Below are 19,412 nucleotides of genomic sequence, written 5' to 3' on the forward strand. Positions count from 1 at the left end.
CATGTATCCAGCTCCTACCATGTGCCGGGCACCAGGAATATAATTTTGAATGAGATAGATGAGATCTTTTCCCCTGTGGCATTTAGGTTCTGGAAGTTCTGGTGGATTTGAGAACTGGCAAGGGTGTGGGGTGGGGATGTTTGTAAAGCCTTTCTGTGGAGGCCAGTTGCTGCCAGGATGAGTATGTAGTCTTTACAGTGAGCTTGTTTTCCAAATTCAAATCTGTGACATCGTCTGATTTGTGTGCTGTGGCTAGAATGAGAAGGGAGTGCTTGGGGAAATGTGACATGAGTATTGAATGAAATGTAAGCATCTGGGTCCTTTCACCGGTCCGTTTAAAATCAGTATCCTGTCTGAAAATCTAGGCTGTGTTGTTCAGTGATGGGTTGTGGGGCAGGAAGTATAGCACTTACATTATAGGGGTGTCACTTAAGTTCTCCCTTTTTTGGGCTTCAGCTGCCTCATCCCTGAAATTAGCCCTACTATCATGTCAGAGTGTTTAGGTAGCACCAGAGGCCTTTAGGATCTGTTCCAGTTCTAAGATCTGTGATTTCAGATGTGACCACTTTCCCTTTCTGCCGTTCTGAACCAGCTTTGTATCGGATCATAATTATTAGATTTTGGCCCTTCTCAAGAAGTGGTAGAGCAAAATGATTTTCTACTGATGATTTTCTCATTTCTCTGAACACAGACATACCATAATGATAGAGAAAAAGGAAATTTCATTCTAGCATTCCCTTCAGGGTTTCAAAGCACTTTCACTCAGTCCTAAAAGTTAGTTCTCTTTGACAGTGACGAGCTAGGAGCCAGCTGTTCCCAAACCTGTTTCTGCTTCACTGTACTTACACTAGGCTCATGATTATCCACCCGCTAAAGGAACTTATTTTCCAAGTTCTTTAATGTTTCAGTTTCACCTCCCTTACTGCTTCCCTCCATGCTGGCAAAACTGGCATGTGGACCCCTCTAGCCCATAGTTATTTCTCTCCCCCAGGTCTCCCTCCCTGTTTTTCAGGACCAGCAGGCAGCATAAAAGGCCTCTTGGAGTTAGCATCTTGAGAAAATTAGGTTGATATAATGTTGGTTTAATTTTCTGAGCTCCAAATGATTTCCTTTAAACCCCTGCCTGGCAAAGGAGCTCTGTCAGGCTGCTGGGAAGCCACATCATTTTGGGCTTTTGATTGTAAACGCCTCCAGCAGCTGGGATCTGGTTATTGTCTTTTGCTGTCAGGAAAGCAAAGGAGGCACCAGGGTTGTACCATTCAGGTCAAGGGTGGAGATGTTAGTTACATAGGAAAAGGCAGCTGTGTTTGTAATGCTTCAGGCACCTTCTGGACCTGAACTGATTGTTACTGGCCATGGAGAATTGCCCTTTCAGAGATGTTTCTCTGCACTCTACTATAGGAAGTGATTTCTCTCCAGCCCCTACTCTTTTCTTCTCTCTTTTCATCTCTGTTTTCCCCTGAGGACCAGAGTGTGTTTTTCAGGTGAGCATTGTGCTCTAGCACAGTCACCTGCAGAGACGGGAGTAGCTGAAGTGTTTGCTGGGGTCTCAGTAGTTCTTGGATCAGGCAAGTTTTAGAAGAACATGGAGAACTTGAAGCCTGGGCAGTGTGGGGAGGTGGGAGGTGGGGGACTATGAAGTTTTTCACTGGCATTCTGGTTCTGTGGGTTGTGGTAAAAGGAGAGAAGAGACTATGTAGGGAAACGAGTTATAAACAAGAATTGGAAGAGACAAGGGAAAGAAGGGAATTTAGATTCTTTGGGGGTATGATAGCCTATAATAAACCATAACATTATGTGTGGGCTTTGTGTGCTTGGGAATGTTGCTGAGGTAAGTAGACGTTGTCCGTGAAGCCTTACAGGAGACAAAAACTGAATGTGGATCTTAGAATTGCAGTGGTATCTTAGAAGGAATTAGACAGCACTTACAAAGTACCCACTGAGCATGAGTACTGCATGAGGTGATGGAAAGGGACAAGAATTTTGACTCCAAGGAATTTGATATAGTTGAATATTATATCATCTTATGTTTGTTTAGTATTTAATTTTTATAACCATCTTTGACATATGGTACTTTAATCCCTCAATAGCCTTGAGAACCTACATTAGTCCCAGTTTATAGTTGAGGGAGCTCAAGCTTAAAGGCGTAAATTGTATGCTGCCTTTAACTGCACAGGCCGTAAGTGGCAGAGGTGAGAACTTTAGCTGTCCTTTCTATGAAAAGACCTTCTGGCCATGACCTGTGAGGGCCACATGTCTTGAAATCAAAGAATGAAATCATACTTATGCCCTCTTTTTGGAGGTAATATTCTTTCATTGATTCATTTTCCTTCCTTTGCCCAGCCTTCCTGAACCAGCAGCTCGCTGGGAAAGCCTACAGCCTGGGCTAGGTATGGCCAGTGATGAGGAACGTTGTTTTTCCTCTTCCCAGTGTGTGCAGGCCTTAAACTTGTGACTCTTGCCTCCTTGGCACTGTGCTGCCTAGAAAATGCTATGTAATGTTCTCAGTAAATGCCGTTAGATCTTTTTTTTGTGTGCAAATGAATATAATACAAAAATATGAATAATTGGTGGCTCGGGAACAAAGAATACTGGGCTAGATTGGTGGGAAAGAAGAGCAAGAACTGATATATCTCCGCATGCCTGGGTGGGCTTGTCATAGGATGATGAAGTTTATTTTTAGCTAAAGTCAGTTTCTCCAGAGACTTCTTCACTGTTTTGATGAAGCTGGATAGCTATCATCAGAGGCAGGGCCCTTTTCACCCAGAAAGTGATGAGATTGTGAACATTAGTATTTTCCATTTCTTTCTTTCTTTTTTTCTTTCTTTCTTTCTTTTTTTTTTAAGGATTCTGTTTATTTGTTTGACAGACAGAGATCACAAGTAGGCAGAGAGGCAAGCAGAGAGAGAGGGAGATGCAGGCTCCCTGACGAGCAGAGAGCCAGATGCAGGGCTCGATCCCAGGACCCCGAGACCATGACCGGAGACGAAGGCAGAGGCTCAACCCACTGAGCCACCCAGGCACCCCTTCCATTTCTTTCTTAAAACCTTCCCCTAAAGCTTTCTGATCTTTATCTAGCAGTTACAGAACTCTGGACAAGTACTCAGCCATGACAAACCTATGGAGAGGGAGGGCTGAGCTGCCTAAGCTCCTTCTCGCTGGATGTTCCTCAGGGTCCTTTTTAGTCATTTGCTCTAGAGCTCAGCCTCTTCTTGTCACCAGTGCAGATGGCATATCCTCTGTGCCTTGGAGCCAGGTCGGGACAAGTAGAATTCACCCTCTACGACCAGGTGTATAGAAGGGAAACAGTATGGGCCAGTGCTGGGTTCAACTTAAATTTCAGATTAAGAGTTAAAAGGTACTGGAGTGACCAAACCTGTAATCCAGTAAAAATTTTAAATGATGATTGTAATGTAGTTATTTCTGAGGTGGGCGGGCCCTCTGGGGGCTGCACACCAGTGTCTCCTTCACTCTCTGCCTTGTCGGCCTCCAGCTCTGCACCGCTGCCCCATGCACATGGCCTGCAGAGGTGCAAAGGCAGGAGAAGGGACTGCAAAAAGGAGGAGGCTCAGTGCACTGTGGTATCTTGGATTGGATTTGGGGACAAAACAAAGACTAATAAAGCCCGAATCAAGTCGAATTTAGTTAATAGTGTACCAATGTTGGTTTCTTAGTTTTGACAAATGGCCAGGTAAGATGTCAACAGAATTGGAATCTGGATGAAGAGTATATGAGAACTCTGTCTTTGCAGCTTTTCTGTAACTCTAAAATTATTCCAAAATAAAAAGTTAATTGGAGAAAAGTAGGGAGAGTCGAGAAGGAAGAGAAGGGAAGCAAAGGCTGTGGTTTGGAAAGGTAGGCCCTGTGATTGGGAGGGGGAGATGTTAGAGCCTCTCAGGCTTTGGATGGGAAGACCTGAGTCTAGCAGTCAGGCTGACTGGATTCTGAATAAGCTTTCTTGCATGCAGGCTATGAACAGGTTGCTTTGTGTCTTGGTGTCTTTTTTTTCTCTGTAAGTGGGGGATACAGCATCTAGTCTACTCAGTGGGACTCTTGTAGGCAGGATATGATAAGGAAAAGACTCTGAGAAATAAAAATGCATGCTCAGATTCCTATTCAGATGCTATTATTAGGAGTCTGAGCTGGGCCCTATGGTTGAGGGCACCAGGGGTATTTTGAAGTAGGGATGGGCAACTCCAGAGGGTACATCTCCTGGGTGTTGCGGCCCTGGCGGGAGCTCTACACTGTACTTGTTGAAAGGCTCATTTTACTCCCCCTGCATTCTCCTTCCTGTTCCCCATTGAGCCAGACTTTTTCCCTTCCTCCCTTGTCCTCCACTTGCCTTTGCAGAAACCATTGGTAAAGGACCGGGAAGCTGAGCTTCTATACTTTGCTGACGTCTGTGCAGGCCCAGGCGGTTTCTCAGAGTATGTGCTATGGAGGAAGAAGTGGCATGCAAAGGGCTTTGGAATGACTCTGAAGGGCCCTAATGACTTCAAATTGGAAGACTTCTACTCAGCCTCCAGTGAGCTCTTCGAACCCTACTATGGTAAGGACACGGAGGAGGAGGTCCTAGGGGCAATGGGAGACTGTCCTCTGTGGGGACTCTAGGTCAGAAGCAGTTATTATCCACTGGGCATGTTTCCTTTACTGGGTCCCTCAGCCTGGGGTTTCTAGTCCATGTCTTGAAGATCTTGGTTCCCTCTAGATGGTCTCTTTTTACCCCAGGCCTGTAGGATGCAGGTTAAACACTCCACAAGGCAAACTCTCATCAAAACCATATTAAATCCTCTTTTCTTCTCTTGTGGTGACAGGAGATAATGAAACTGCCTGATCTCCGGCTGAGAATTGGCAGAGTTATTAACAAATACAAACCCCATGCCTGTCTCCGGCACTGTGCACCGGGTGTGGAACGCACTGGGTAACAGACAGCTCAGCAGCCCCACGCAGTCCCCTCCACTCTTTCTTGATTGCTGTGATTTGGCAGCAAATCCCAAGTTCTTTCATAACGGTTCTTATTTAAAAATTGATACTTGTTTCTAAATGTTGGTGCTTTATTATTTTATTTATTTATTTATTAATTAAAAGATTTTATTTATTTGACAGACAGAGATCACAAGTAGACAGAGAGGCAGGCAGAGAGAGAGGAGGAAGCAGGCTACCTTCTGAGCAGAAAGTCGGATGCCTGGCTCAATCCCAGGACCCTGGGATCATGACCCGAGCTGAAGGCAGAGGCTTTAACCCACTGAGCCACCCAGGTGCCCCCATGTTGGTGCTTTAAACACAACTTCAGTCTTGGAGAGGAAGTTCCTCTGTTTCAGTTGGTGACTCTTCACTGGACAACTCTTTTTGAATTCTGTTCTGTTATAGCAGAGCCCTGTTTTTGCCTCTTGGTCTGTCACTACAAGGCAGCTTGGCAGGACAGATCCTGCAGTGAGTTGCTCCCCACAGGGCCTTTTCTCCTGGTCCTCAAGGAGAACCTGTGTTCCCAGCCCCAGAGCGCTTATGTCCCAGCTCCTGGGATGCGGGGGGTGGATGAGCTGAATGTGAATCTTGTGCCCTGCCAGGTGAAGGTGGGATCGATGGAGATGGAGATATCACCCGCCCGGAGAATATCACTGCTTTTCGGAATTTTGTCCTGGATAACACAGATCGCAAGGGTGTCCACTTTCTGATGGCCGATGGGGTAGGTGGTCTTTTTTCCATAGAGTGATGCTTTAGGGATTTATCATGTTAGAGGCTTGTTTTGTTTTATTTGGTCCTTTGCTGCCCCAGAGGGTGGTGGTTCACTCTTCAGATAGTAGGGATGTGGGATGTATGTTTTTATTCTTTTTGCACACATTTTCAGTGGTTTTTTTGTTAACATTGTAATGTAACATTGTAATGTTGTGGTCCTCTTTGCATGGAGCAAGTGGATTCTTAGCTCACTTCCTCAGAGGGCCTTGGTTGGCTGTAAGAGATGGTAGGTGAAAACTGTGACCACAATGGACTAGGCAAAAATGATTGGGAAGAACATTTCCATCATTTGTCACCTGGGTGTGTTTCCTGGTAGAGGCTGTCCTTACACCCCTAAGCCTCTGGATGGCTGACAGATGACCAGAAAACCAAAGGCAGCAGCTCGGGGGAACCCACAGGAGGCTCTGGTTGGAGGTCAGTGGTTGGGCTCAAGTGAATATTCAGGGAGCCTTGTTCTTTGGGCAGCTGCTTGAGGTACAGAGGGCATCCCATTATGATGCTGCTGGAAATCTTTTCCAGAGGGCCACTACTTTCTCTAAGAGGAAGGACAGAGAATGTGGCAACTGCTCCAGTGTCACATGGCTAGAATTGAGAACCTCAGAGGTCCTTGGGTGGCCTCTCAAGCAGTAACAATGTCGAAAGGTGAAGGAACGGGCAGGATACCAGCACAGGATCTGAAGATGCCCTGTCTTACCAAAGCATTGTGCATAGCAGGGAACAGCAGAGAGACAGGCTTGGGGGATAAAGGGAAGGGGGGCTGCTGCCGCTGAGCAGATGTGGGGGTCTAATGGTGCTTTTGAGGCCATTAGTGCCATGTGGCTGGCAGCCAGCGTGCAAACTCGAGGGTTGTCTTTCTGCTTAGGCAATATAGACTGGTGACATGGGCTTTTTTTTTTTTTTTTTTTGACCCTACAAATAGACATGCATTTTGAGAAAAATTTATAAATCTGGAGGACATGGCTAAACAATTTTGGACTCTGGGTCAGTTAGCTATTACCGTTGTAGGACTGAGTGAAGGAGACCTGGTCTGGCTGGAGCTAGCTTAACAGAGGTCAGCCTCCTTTACTTTTTAAAAAAAAATTGTGATAAAAAACATACACAGTGTTCCATCTCAGCCATTTTTAAGTATACAGTTTAGTAGTGTTAAGTATGTCCCCCATTTTTTGAAACAGATTACCCTGCTTTTTTTCTTTTTGTGAAATTGAAACTCTGTGGCCAGTAAACAGCAGCTCTCCTCTCCCCAGCTCCTCCAGCCACTGGCCTCCTTTACTTCTGTGTGAGCTTGACTCTCTGCTCCTGTTGGCATCTCACAGGCAGGGAGACCACTCGAGGAACAGGAAGGCACATTGTTTGAACAAACACCCTGGCCAGAGGCCCTGCCAGCTGGAGGGAGAGGCTCCATGGTCTTGAGACAGGAAGGGGGTTTTGGTCAGCAGAGAAAGAGAGATTACTGTGACAAGAGTTGAGCTAACTTTTCTTCTGTCACCGTACTGGGGCCTGGTCGGTGATCAGCACAGTGGCTGAGTAAGCCCAGGCAGAGCCATCACATCACTCCATGGCTCTTGGGATGAATAGGGTATTCTATTTCCTAGCTTGTAGTTGGCCTATGACCAGCCAGTATTTTGCCTCCGTCCTCCCTTACTCTTCCCCTGGATTCCCACACGGGTTTTACACTTTTTTGGACCGTCTCCTTGAAAAAGCAGACTTGGTTCTATCCCCTGGGAGCGATGAAGCAGAAGGAAGGCCCTGTTCTAGTAGTCAGGCCTGGGTCCTAGTGCTGACTTCACCCATGAGGTGCCATACAACTGTGCCAAAATAAATTAAACGCTGAGCTGTGTCTGTATCAGTCAGATGGTGGAAGTCAATGAAAACACTTGAAGACGTCTCAGAGAGGATGGGGTAGGGATGAATGAAGTCCTCATTGTATCTCTTTCCTACTCCGCTTCTTACCCTCCTCTCATTTCAGGGTTTCTCTGTGGAGGGGCAGGAGAACCTGCAAGAGATCCTCAGCAAGCAGCTGCTGCTCTGTCAGTTCCTCATGGCGCTGTCTGTTGTCCGAACAGGTGACACTTCTCAGCTGTCTCCCCGGCCTAAGATCCATTAGAGGCCCCGTGGGACAAGAGCATGTACAGGGCTTGGGAGTAAAACAAACAAAAAAACCCAGCTTAGCTCAGGTGACTAAATGAGGCTAAATGAGGAATTTAGGGCAGTATATGCTATAGAAGCCCCAGAAGCCCCTCGAAAGCTGAATCTTCCCCTTAAATTGCCTCCTTTAATGGGCCCAGGCATTGGGTCCTTGGCTTTGTCATATTTATTCCCTGAGGTTACCTAGAACCCACTGACTGCTGTTGGTGTTTTTGCTCGACTCTAGGAGGCCACTTCATCTGTAAAACCTTTGACCTATTCACACCCTTCAGTGTGGGGCTCATCTACTTGCTCTACTGCTGCTTCGAACGAGTGTGTCTCTTTAAGCCGATTACCAGCCGTCCTGCCAACTCAGAGAGGTGAGGCTTTCCTCTCTGTTCTAATCAGACTAGTTGACTACGGGTTAGCACAGCACATCCTGCTGCATAACTACTCAAGCTTCATTAAAACCCTGATTTTTAAAGGATATAGTTAGAACCAGTAGGAGTCCAGATTCTGACCCTCATGGTTCTGTGGTGTGCCACTTCAGCCTCTGCCTCCTTCCCCATAAGCCTGATTCCGCACACTTAGGTGGGTGATCCTGGGCTTGGTCCAGGAAGGAGAAGGTGACCAGAAGAAAGGGCACCTGGAGGGACATGGGCTGGGCAAGGTAAAGCAGGCTGCCAACCAGAGGCACTGCTGTTATCTCAGTGGGGATACAGTACATAGTGCTCCTGCATGATGTGAGAGAAGTTGTGGCCAGTCTGAACTGCTGGGTGGCTTGTTAAAAACACAGGTTTCTGGGCTCCATTCCTGGAGAGTCTTTTAAGTAAGTCTGTAATTTAACAGACTCCCTGGTGATGGTGATGCAGCTGGCCTGGCATAGGGCAGGAACCGCTGCTGCAGAGGGTAGAGATACAGCCCAACATAAAAAGGAAAGAATTGAACTGAACTTTTGCAGCAGAGTCTCTGCTGTTCTTTGTGCATAGACTTAAGTCTCTTTAGCTTTATGACTCAGCAGGGAGTTTGGGGAGGAGGAATGTGGGGGAGAAGCCCTTGCTCAGTGGACTGACAGGGTCTCTTCCCCCAGATATGTGGTGTGCAAGGGCCTGAAGGTGGGCATAGATGACGTGCGGGATTACCTCTTCTCAGTCAATATTAAACTCAACCAGTTGCAGAACACTGATTCTGACGTCAACCTTGTGGTCCCCTTGGAGGTGATCAAGGGAGACCATGAATTTACTGACTACATGATACGATCCAACGAGAGGTAAGCAAGACCGGGTGTTTTTTGCTGACACCACTGGGGTATCAAGAAAGACCAAGAACGAAGGACTGAATGACTGGCTCTTAGTATCACTTGGTCAGTCCTAAAAAATTGGTAACTAGGATGAGTCTGCTTATTCCAGAGCTCCTTGGACTTTGAGGAGTTGGGGGACCCTCATCCTACTCCCATGCCCTGTTCCAGTGTGGTCAGTGGGAACCTAGTTGGTACAGCCCTGCCCATGGGAGCCTGAGGATGACAGTGAAACCTGACAGCAGCCTTGTCCTGTGTCCCTGGAGGCAGGAGCGACTGCTCTTGAATTGCTTCTGTTTGTGAAAGGCTGTCATGGTTGTTGGCCTTGTGAAGCTCCCTGTTTGGAGACAGGAGGTGGCTAGGAAGCAAGGATGCAGCATGCTTTGGAAGTTTCTGGTATTAAAGCTTTTTTGCCAGTTCATGAATTCCCCAGTTGGGTGATCTGAATGTTGTTCTGCTTTGTTTTTTTTAAACCTTCTTTGATTCCCACCCTCGGTCCCTGCTTCTTGTTACTGGTAGTAATTTAAAGTAGTGACAGTTGGCTCAGTCTTCTAAGTTGGCAAGCTTGAGAGAAAAATTTTTGGAGGTATGTTGGAGAGTTGTATAGTAGCAGTGAATCGGTACAGGTGCTTTCTTACAGAGCAGACAGGTGTTGGAAAGGTCATTTCTAAGGGTACAGTCCCTTCTCCCAGAGAAGTCTAAAGGTATGGGTGGCCTTGGAGAATCACAGAAGAGGAAGTCTTTACCCATTTATCCATCATCCTGCAGTATTTTAACTCTCCACAGTACTGCCACCAAAGTGCTCTCATCTTGATGGTAATGGGAGGTACCAAGGTGGAGCAGATGCTGAGCTTCAGCATGTTATACATGAGGAAGCAGGCTGAACTGGTCTAGAGTCAGCAAAACCACGGCTTTGTTAACATTTCTGGACTTCTTTTTGCTGAACTGTGTTGTCTGCTATGAGCACATGTGGACGCACGGCAGAGTTGGACTTCTCAGGGGAGCCTGGGAGGCTCCTGTCTGCCTTCGGCTCAGGTCCTGGGATCAAGCCCCACATCCCGCTCCCTGCTTAGTGCAAGTCTGCTTCTCTCTCCCTGCCCCCTCCACTCCACTCATGTTCTCTCTCTTACCCACTCTCTCTTGAATAGATAATCTTAAAAAAAAAAAAAAAAAGAAACTGGACTTCTCAATGCTCCCAAAGGTTCAGTGTTAAGCAATTCAATATCAAATCTGTTCTCTTTTCTTTCTTTCTTTCTTTCTTTTTTATTTTATTTATTTAGTTGACAGAGAGAGACAGTGAGAGAGGGAACACAAGCAGGGGGAGTAGGACAGGGAGAAGCAGGCTTCCTGTTGAGTGGAGGAGAGCCTGAAGCAGGGCTTGATTGCAAGACCCTGGGATCATGACCTGAGCCAAAGGCAGCTACTTAACAACTGAGCCATCCAGGTGCCCCAGTTCTCTTTCTTTTCTTAAAAAGATTGATGTATACTTCCATAACTGAAATATAGATCTTTATGTGGACACTTCAGTCATTTTTGACAAATGCATATATTAATGTAGCCTACATTTCTATTAAGATTAAAAAGAAAAAAACCAACATTACTGTAACCTCAGGAAATTCCTTTGTTTTCCTGTCCATCAATCCTGAAGTAACCACTCTTATTTTTATCATCATAGGTTAGTTTTGGCGTTCTAGAACTTTGTATAAATGGAATCATACATAGACACTTTTGTGTCCATATTTTTTTTTTTTAAAGATTTTATTTATTTATTTGACAGAGAGAGATCACAAGTAGGCAGAGAGGCAGGCAGAGAGAGAGAGAGGAGGAAGCAGGCTCCCTGCTGAGCAGAGAGCCCGATGCGGGACTCGATCCCAGGACTCTGAGATCATGAGCTGAGCCGAAGGCAGCGGCTTAACCCACTGAGCCACCCATGTGTCCATATTTTTTTCTCCCTACCATTGTGTTTCTGAGATTCTTTCTTGTAGTGTTTGTTCCTTTTCATTGCTGAGTAGTATTCAATTGTATGGACTTACCAAATTTATTCTTTCTTTCTTTCTTTTTTTTTTTTTTTAAAGATTTTATTTATTTATTTGTCAGAGACAGAGGGAGAGAGAGCAAGCGAGCACAGGCAGACAAAGAGGCAGGTAGAGGCAGAGGGAGAAGCAGGCTCCCTGCCGAGCAAGGAGCCCGATGTAGGACTCGATCCCAGGACCCTGGGATCATGACCTGAGCCGAAGGCAGCTGCTTAACCAACTGAGCCACCCAGGTGTCCCAAATTTATTCTTTCTTGATGGACACATACTATATTTCTAGTTTGGGGCTGTTATGAATAAAGCTGCTAAAACACTTGTGAAGGGCTTTTGATGGACAAATGTTTTCATTTCTCTTAGATAAATATCCAAGAACAGAAATTCTAGATCATAAGTTAGATGTGTATTTAACTTTTTAATAATACCATGCAGTTTTCTAAAGTACTTATACCAGTTTGTACACCCTCCAGCAGAGTGTGAAATTCTGATTGCTCTACGTCTTTGCCAACATTTGGTATTGTTAGTCTTTTTCATTTTTGCCATTCTGGTAGAGGTGTAGTGTTTGACTGTTGCAGTTTTTTTTTTTTTTTAATATATTTTTAAAATTGAATAGTGTATTAGTTTCAGGTGTACAACATAGTGATTCGGTGTTTATATACATATATGAAATGGCCACTACAGTAAGTCTAGTTACCATATGTCACCATACAAAGTTGTCACAGTATTATTAACTGTATTCCTTATGCTGTACTTTATATTCCTATGTGTTATTTATTTAACTGGAAGATTGTACCTCTTAATCCCCTTCACCTATTTTGTTCATCCCCCCCAATTCCTTCCCCACTTTCAACCATCAGAGTGTTGTCTATATCTGTAAGTCCGTTTCTGTTTTGCTTTTATTTGTTCATGTTTTGTTTTTTTGATTCCACATATAAGTAGTCATATGGTTTTTGTCTTTCTGTGTCTGACTATTCACTTATTTTACTTATTATAGCATGATAGCCTCTAGGTCCATCCATATGGTTGTAGATGGTAAGATTTTGTTCTTTTTTTCATGATCAAGTAACATTCTGTTATATATATTCATCTTCTTTATCCATTCATCTATTGATGGACATTCAGCTTGCTTCCATATTTTGGCTATTGTAAGTAATAGTGTGATGAACATAGGAGCACCTATGGGCTTTTCAAATTAGTGTTTTTGTTTTCTTTGGTTAAATACCTAGAAGTAGAATTGCTAGACTATGGTAGTAGTGTTCTGTATTTTTAATTTTTTGAGAAAATTCTATACTGTTTTCCTTTTTTTTTTTTTTTAAAGATTTTATTTATTTATTTGACAGAGATCACAAGTAGGCAGAGAGGCAGGCAGAGAGAGGGGGGGGGGGGAAGCAGGCTCCCTGCGGAGCAGAGAGCCGGATGGGGGGCTCGATCCCAGGACCCTGAGATCATGGGCAGCAGCCCAACCCACTGAGCCACCCAGGCGCCCCTATACTGTTTTCCATAGTGTGCACCAATTTACATTCCTACCAACACTGCACAAGGATTCCCTTTTCTCCACATCCTCCCTAGCATGTGTTATTTTTCTTTTTCATAATAATCATTATGTGATATCATTATGTGGTATCTCTTGTGGTTTTGATTTGCATTTCTGTGATGACTAATGATGTTGAGGCTCTTTTCATTTGTTTATTGGCTGTTTGTATATTTCTTTTATGATGTATCTCTTTAAGTCTTTAGACCATTTAAAAATTGATTTGTCTTTTTCTTAAATTGTAGGAACTCTTTCTATGTTTTGAATACAAGTCTGGTTTCAAATATGTGTGTTGTGAATATTTTGTCCTAATGTGTGACTTAACTTATTTATTTCCTTAATGATATCTTTTGATAAGCAGAAGTTTAAAAAATTTTATCTTTTTAAAATTGTGGTTACATATACTTAAAGTTTACCAATTTGATCCTTTTAAAAATGTATAATTCAGTGGCATTAAATATAGTCATTCACATTGTTGTGGAACCATCAACACTGTATATTTCCAGAACGTTAATCATCCAAAACAGAAAATCTGTATCTGTTAAACAATAACTCCCCATTTCCCCCACCCCAAGCCTCTGGTAATCTCTATTATACTTTCTAGCTTTATGAATATACCTAGTCTAGGTACCTCATATAAGGGGAAATCATACAATATTTGTTTTTCTGTGTCTGGCTTATTTCACTTAGCATGTTTTCATGATTCATCATGTTGTAGCACGTGTCAGAATTTCAGTCTTTCGGGGCTAAATAATATATTCCATATGTATATACCACATTTTGTTTATCCATTCATCTGTTGTTGGACGTTTGGATCATTCCCACATTTTAGCTATTGTGAATAATACTGCTCTGAATATTGGTGTGCAAGTAACTGAACCCCCCCTTTTAGTTCTTTTCTGTATATACCAAAAAGTGGAATTGTTGGATCATGTAGTGAATTCTGCTTAAATGGCACAGCTACTGAAGAACTGCCATACTATTTTTTACAGCATCTGCCCCATTTCACATTCCCACCAGATTTCTCCACATCTTGATCAGCATCTGTTATTGTCTGTCTCTCTTTTTTTGTTGTTGTTTTTTGGATAATAGCCATCCTAATGGGTTTGAAATTGTATCTTACTGTAGTTTTGACTTGCATTTCCTAATCACTAATGATATGTACATATTTTTATATTGGGCTATTTCTGTATCTTCTTTGGAGGAATGTCTGTTCTAGTCCTTTGTCTATTTTTAAATTGCTTTGTTTTCATTGTTGAGTTGTAGAAGTTCTTTATATATTCTGGATATTAATCCCTCATCAGATGTATGACTTGAAAATATTTTCTTTCCTTCTTTGCCTTTTCCCCTGGGTATTGATTTTGTCCTTCAGTGTATAGTTTTTAATTTGATGTAGTCAATTTACTTTTTTTTTAATTGCTTATGCTTTTGATACAATATTCAGGAAGTCATAACTGAATCCAACATCTTAAGCATTTTGCTCTGTTTTCTTCTAAGAGTTTTATAGTTTTAGCTTTTTTATTTAGGTCTTTGATCCATTTTGAGTTAATTTTTGTAGATGTAAGATAAGGGACCAACTTCATTCTTTTGCATGTAGATATCCAGTTTCCCCAACCCACTTGTTGAAATGACTGTTCTTTCCTCATTGAATGGTCTTGGTACCCTTGTTGAAAATCATTTGATCATATATGCAAGGATTTATTTCTGGGTTCTTTGCTCTGTTCTTTTGGTCTATGTTTCTGTCTTTAAGCCAGTACCACAGCTTTTTTGTTTTTTTTTTTTTGTTTGTTTGTTTTTAAAGATTTTATTTACTTATTTGACAGACAGAGATCACAAGTAGGCAGAGAGGCAGGCAGAGAGAGAGAAGAAGGGAGGCAGGCTCCCCACTGAGCAGGGAGCCTGATGTGGGGCTCAATCCCAGGACCCTGAGATCATGACGAGAGCCGAAGGCAGAGGCTTAACACACTGAGCCACCCAGGCGCCCCAGTACCACAGTTTTGATTACTCTAGCTTTGTAGTAAGTTTTGAAAGGAGGAGGAAATGTGAGTCCTTCAATTTGTTTTTCTTTTTCAAGATTATTTTGGCTTTGGGGTCCCTTGAAATGCCATATGAATTTTAGGATGGGTTTTCCTGTTTTTGCAAAAATTGCTGTTGGGATTTTGATAGGGATTGCATTGCATCTATAGATTGCTTTGGATAGTATTATCATGTTAACAATATTGAGTCTTCCAATCTATGATCACAGGATGTTTTCCCATTCATTTATGCCTTTTTCCATTTTTGTCAGCAGTGTTTTGTAACTCTCAGTGTACAAGTCTTACAGTTCTTTAGTTTATTCCTATTTTATTTTTTTTTGACACTGTTGTAAATGGAGTTGTTTTCGTAATCCTTTTCAGATTGTTCATTATTAGCGTATAGAAATGACTAGTTTTTGTGTGTTGATTTTTGTATCCTGTAGGTTGACCAAATTTGCTTATTAGTTATAATTCTTTTTGGTGGAATCTTTAGGGTATTTTGCATAAAAGGTCATGTTATCTGTGAACTGAGGTAATTTCACCTATTTTTCTTTCCGTTTAGATGCCTAGAATTTTTAAATTTTGATGATAAAATCTAATTTATCATTTTTTTCTTTTTGTTAGTGATTTGAGTTTTTTCCTTACACAGTCTTGGCCTACACTAAAGTCATGAAAATATTGTCCTGTTTTCATCTAGAAGTTTCATTTAGGCCTGTAGTCCACCTGAAATTAATTTTTGCATGTGGTGTGATGGTAGGAGTTAAAGTTCTTTTTTTCCCCCTATAGATACCCGTTCTAGCACATTTGTTAAAAATACATTCCCCTTTCCATTTAATTGCTTTGGCACTCTTTTTGAAAAAAAATTTCTTTTTGAAAATTATATGTGTGATTGATTATATTTAGAGCATTCTGTTCTATTCTATGAATCTGTTTGTCTGTCCTTTGTCATATTCTCTTGATGACTCTACCTTGAAACAAATTACCTTGAAGTCAGGTAGTGTATGTTCTCCAGCATTGATCTTTTTCAAGACTGTTAGCTAGTCTTTGTTTTGTTTTGTTTGTTTGTTTTGCAGTTCTGTGTAATTTTAGAATCACTTTGTCAGTTCCTACAAAAAGCCTCCTAGAGTTTTGATGGAGATTACACTGAATTTATGAATTAATTTGGTAAGAATGGACATCTTAATAAAATTGAATCTTCCCATCCATAAATTAAAAAATGGCCATTTATTTAGTTTCTTTAACGTCTCTTAGCAGAGTTTTAGTTTTCAGTATAGAGGTCTTACATATCTTTTGCTAAATTTCCTTAAGAATTTTGTGCATTTGGATGTATTGTAAGTAGTATGTTTAAAATTTTATTTTCTAGTTCATTGCTAGTATGAGGAAATACAATTGATTTCTGTATACTGACTGTATCCTATGAGAATGTTTCATTTACTTACTGGTTCTATGAATTTGACTATTTCAAATACCTTATATAATTGGAATCATGTAGCATTGATCTTTCTATGACTAGTTTATTCTACGTAGCATGATGTCCCCAAGATTCATTCATGTTGTCTCATGTTGCTTAATTTTCTTTGTTTTTAAAATTGGAATAATACTTCAGTATATATATAAAGGAGTGCCTTGTTGGCTCAGTCAGTATAGTATGTGACTCTTGATCTTGGAGTTGTGAGTTTGAACCCTACATGTGGTGTGGAGTTTACTTGAAATAAAAAATTTTAAAAAATACTCCATCATGGGCCGCCTGGGTGGCTCAGAGGGTTAAGCCTCTGACTTCGGCTCAGGCCATGATCCTAGGATCCTGGGATCGAGCCCCACGACCGGCTCTCTGCTCTGCGGGGAGCATGCTTCCCCCTTTCTCTCTGCCTACTTGTGATCTCTCTCTCTCTCTGTGAAATAAATAAAATAAAATAAAATACTCCATCTTAGGTATATTACCACATTTTATTTATTCATCTGTCAGTGGACATTTAAGTTGTTTCTACATCTTAGCTATTGTGCATAGTGCTACAATGAACATGGGGGTACTGAATCTTTTCAAGATCCTGATTTCAGTTTTTATTGATAAATACTCAAAAGTGGAATTACTAGATCATATGGTAGCTCTGTTTTTTTTTTCTTATCTTATTGCACTGACTATTCCTCCAATTTGATGTTGAATTGAAGTGATAAAAGCACATAGCCTTGCCTTATTCTTGATTTTAAGGATAAAGTGTTTAATCATTCATTATGTATGATGTTTCTGCTTTTTTTAGAGTCCTTTATCAGGTTGAAGAGTTTTATTCTATTTTGAGTTTGTTTAGAGTTTTTATCATGAATGGATGTTTAATTCTGCCAAATAATTTTTCTGTGTCTATAGAAATTATGTTATTTTTCTTTATTCCCTCAATACAGTTACATTGAGTGATTTTCAAATGGTAAACAAATCTTGCATTTTTTTTTTAAAGATTTTATTTATTTATCAGAGAGAGAGGGAGAGAGAGCAAGCACAGGCAGACAGAATGGCAGACAGAGGCAGAGGGAGAAGCAGGCTCCCTGCTGAGCAAGGAGCCCAATGTGGGACTCGATCCCAGGACGCTGGGATCATGACCTGAGCCGAAGGCAGCTGCTTAACCAACTGAGCCACCCAGGCGTCCCCAAATCTTGCATTTTTGAATGCAGTTTGGTTATGAGTATCACTCATATATTGCTATATTTGATTATGAATATTTTATTGAATCTATATTCATGAGGTACATTAGTCTCTAAATCTGTATTCTCTGTTATTCTTAATGAATTAACCTTTTGTTATTATGAAATATCCTTCTTTATCTCTAGTAATACTCTTTGTCTTGAAGTTTATCTTGTTTGGTATTAATACAGCCACATCAGCTTTCTTTTGCTTAGTATTTATTTGGTTTGTCTTCTTATGTTCTTTTATTTTCAACCTGTCTTTGTCTTTGTAAATAACCTATGCTTGGATTTTACCTTCTTATCCCGTGTGACAGCTCTGCCTTTAAAAAAAATTTTTTTTATTATTTTTATTAACATATAATGTATCAGTCTCTGCCTTTTAATTAGAGTATTTAGTACAGTTACATGGAATGTAATTATTGATATGTTTGGGTTTAAATCCTCTATTTTGGTGGTTTGATTTCTGTTTATCCTGTCTTCTTTTTTTTTTTTTTTTTTTTTTTTTGTTCCTTCTTTCCTTTTTAGGGGTAGAGGGTGAAAGTTTGGTGTTTTCCAATAGTCCTTTATATCTCCTTGGGTTTTTCCTTTTATATACCTTTTGTGTTATGTTTTAGCTGTTTCAGAGATTACAGTATGCATCTGTAACTTACCATGGTTTACCTTCAAAAATTATTCTATCTCATGAACAATGTAAGAACCTTACCATAGTAAATATACATTTACTTGCATGTGCATCTTCTTATTTCCACATAAACCCTACTTTACTTTGCTGTTATTTTCATTTTAAATTATAAAGTCCATATCATCTTTTTAAAGAGATTTAAAGGTACACATGCCTGTACAGGCATATTTCGGAGATAATGTGGGTTTGGTTCTAGACTACCTCAATAAGGTGAATATTGCAATACAGCAAGACAAATGAATTTTTTTGTTTCTCAGTGCATATAAAGTTTTGTTTACACTATACTGTAGTCTGTTAAGTGTACAGTAGCACTATGTTCAAAAAACAATGTACAAATATTAATTTTTTTTTTTTTTTTTTTAAGATTTTATTTATTTATTTGACAGAAATCACAAGCAGACAGAGAGGCAGGCAGAGAGAGAGAGAGAGAGAGGGAAGCAGGCTCCCTGCTGAGCAGAGAGCCCGATGCGGGACTCGATCCCAGGACCCTGAGATCATGAGCTGAGCCGAAGGCAGCGGCTTAACCCACTGAGCCACCCATGTGTCCATATTTTTTTCTCCCTACCATTGTGTTTCTGAGATTCTTTCTTGTAGTGTTTGTTCCTTTTCATTGCTGAGTAGTATTCAATTGTATGGACTTACCAAATTTATTCTTTCTTTCTTTCTTTTTTTTTTTTTTTAAAGATTTTATTTATTTATTTGTCAGAGACAGAGGGAGAGAGAGCAAGCGAGCACAGGCAGACAAAGAGGCAGGTAGAGGCAGAGGGAGAAGCAGGCTCCCTGCCGAGCAAGGAGCCCGATGTAGGACTCGATCCCAGGACCCTGGGATCATGACCTGAGCCGAAGGCAGCTGCTTAACCAACTGAGCCACCCAGGTGTCCCAAATTTATTCTTTCTTGATGGACACATACTATATTTCTAGTTTGGGGCTGTTATGAATAAAGCTGCTAAAACACTTGTGAAGGGCTTTTGATGGACAAATGTTTTCATTTCTCTTAGATAAATATCCAAGAACAGAAATTCTAGATCATAAGTTAGATGTGTATTTAACTTTTTAATAATACCATGCAGTTTTCTAAAGTACTTATACCAGTTTGTACACCCTCCAGCAGAGTGTGAAATTCTGATTGCTCTACGTCTTTGCCAACATTTGGTATTGTTAGTCTTTTTCATTTTTGCCATTCTGGTAGAGGTGTAGTGTTTGACTGTTGCAGTTTTTTTTTTTTTTTAATATATTTTTAAAATTGAATAGTGTATTAGTTTCAGGTGTACAACATAGTGATTCGGTGTTTATATACATATATGAAATGGCCACTACAGT

At 41.2% G+C, this 19,412-nt stretch overlaps 1 protein-coding gene across 12 annotated transcripts in view; it reads left to right on the top strand.

Moving 5' to 3' along the window:
* CMTR1 (cap methyltransferase 1) overlaps positions 1 to 19,412 on the top strand; it is a 149,486-nt gene that overhangs the window by 102,948 nt on the left and 27,126 nt on the right. For 11 of the 12 annotated variants that reach the window (XR_009354683.1, XR_009354684.1, XM_059177813.1 and 8 more), the window contains 5 exons: positions 4,351 to 4,549; positions 5,568 to 5,686; positions 7,703 to 7,799; positions 8,108 to 8,240; positions 8,951 to 9,130. Coding sequence is in view for 10 of the 12 variants with exons in the window: in XM_059177813.1 (XP_059033796.1) it covers positions 4,351 to 4,549; positions 5,568 to 5,686; positions 7,703 to 7,799; positions 8,108 to 8,240; positions 8,951 to 9,130 (728 nt within the window). In the remaining 2 variants the exon portion in view is untranslated. The remainder of the gene's footprint in view (positions 1 to 4,350; positions 4,550 to 5,567; positions 5,687 to 7,702; positions 7,800 to 8,107; positions 8,241 to 8,950; positions 9,131 to 19,412) is intronic. The other variant, XM_059177819.1, reaches the window with a different exon arrangement.

This window comes from Mustela lutreola, chromosome 6 (assembly GCF_030435805.1).
Source record: "Mustela lutreola isolate mMusLut2 chromosome 6, mMusLut2.pri, whole genome shotgun sequence".
Classification (NCBI taxonomy): domain Eukaryota; kingdom Metazoa; phylum Chordata; class Mammalia; order Carnivora; family Mustelidae; genus Mustela; species Mustela lutreola.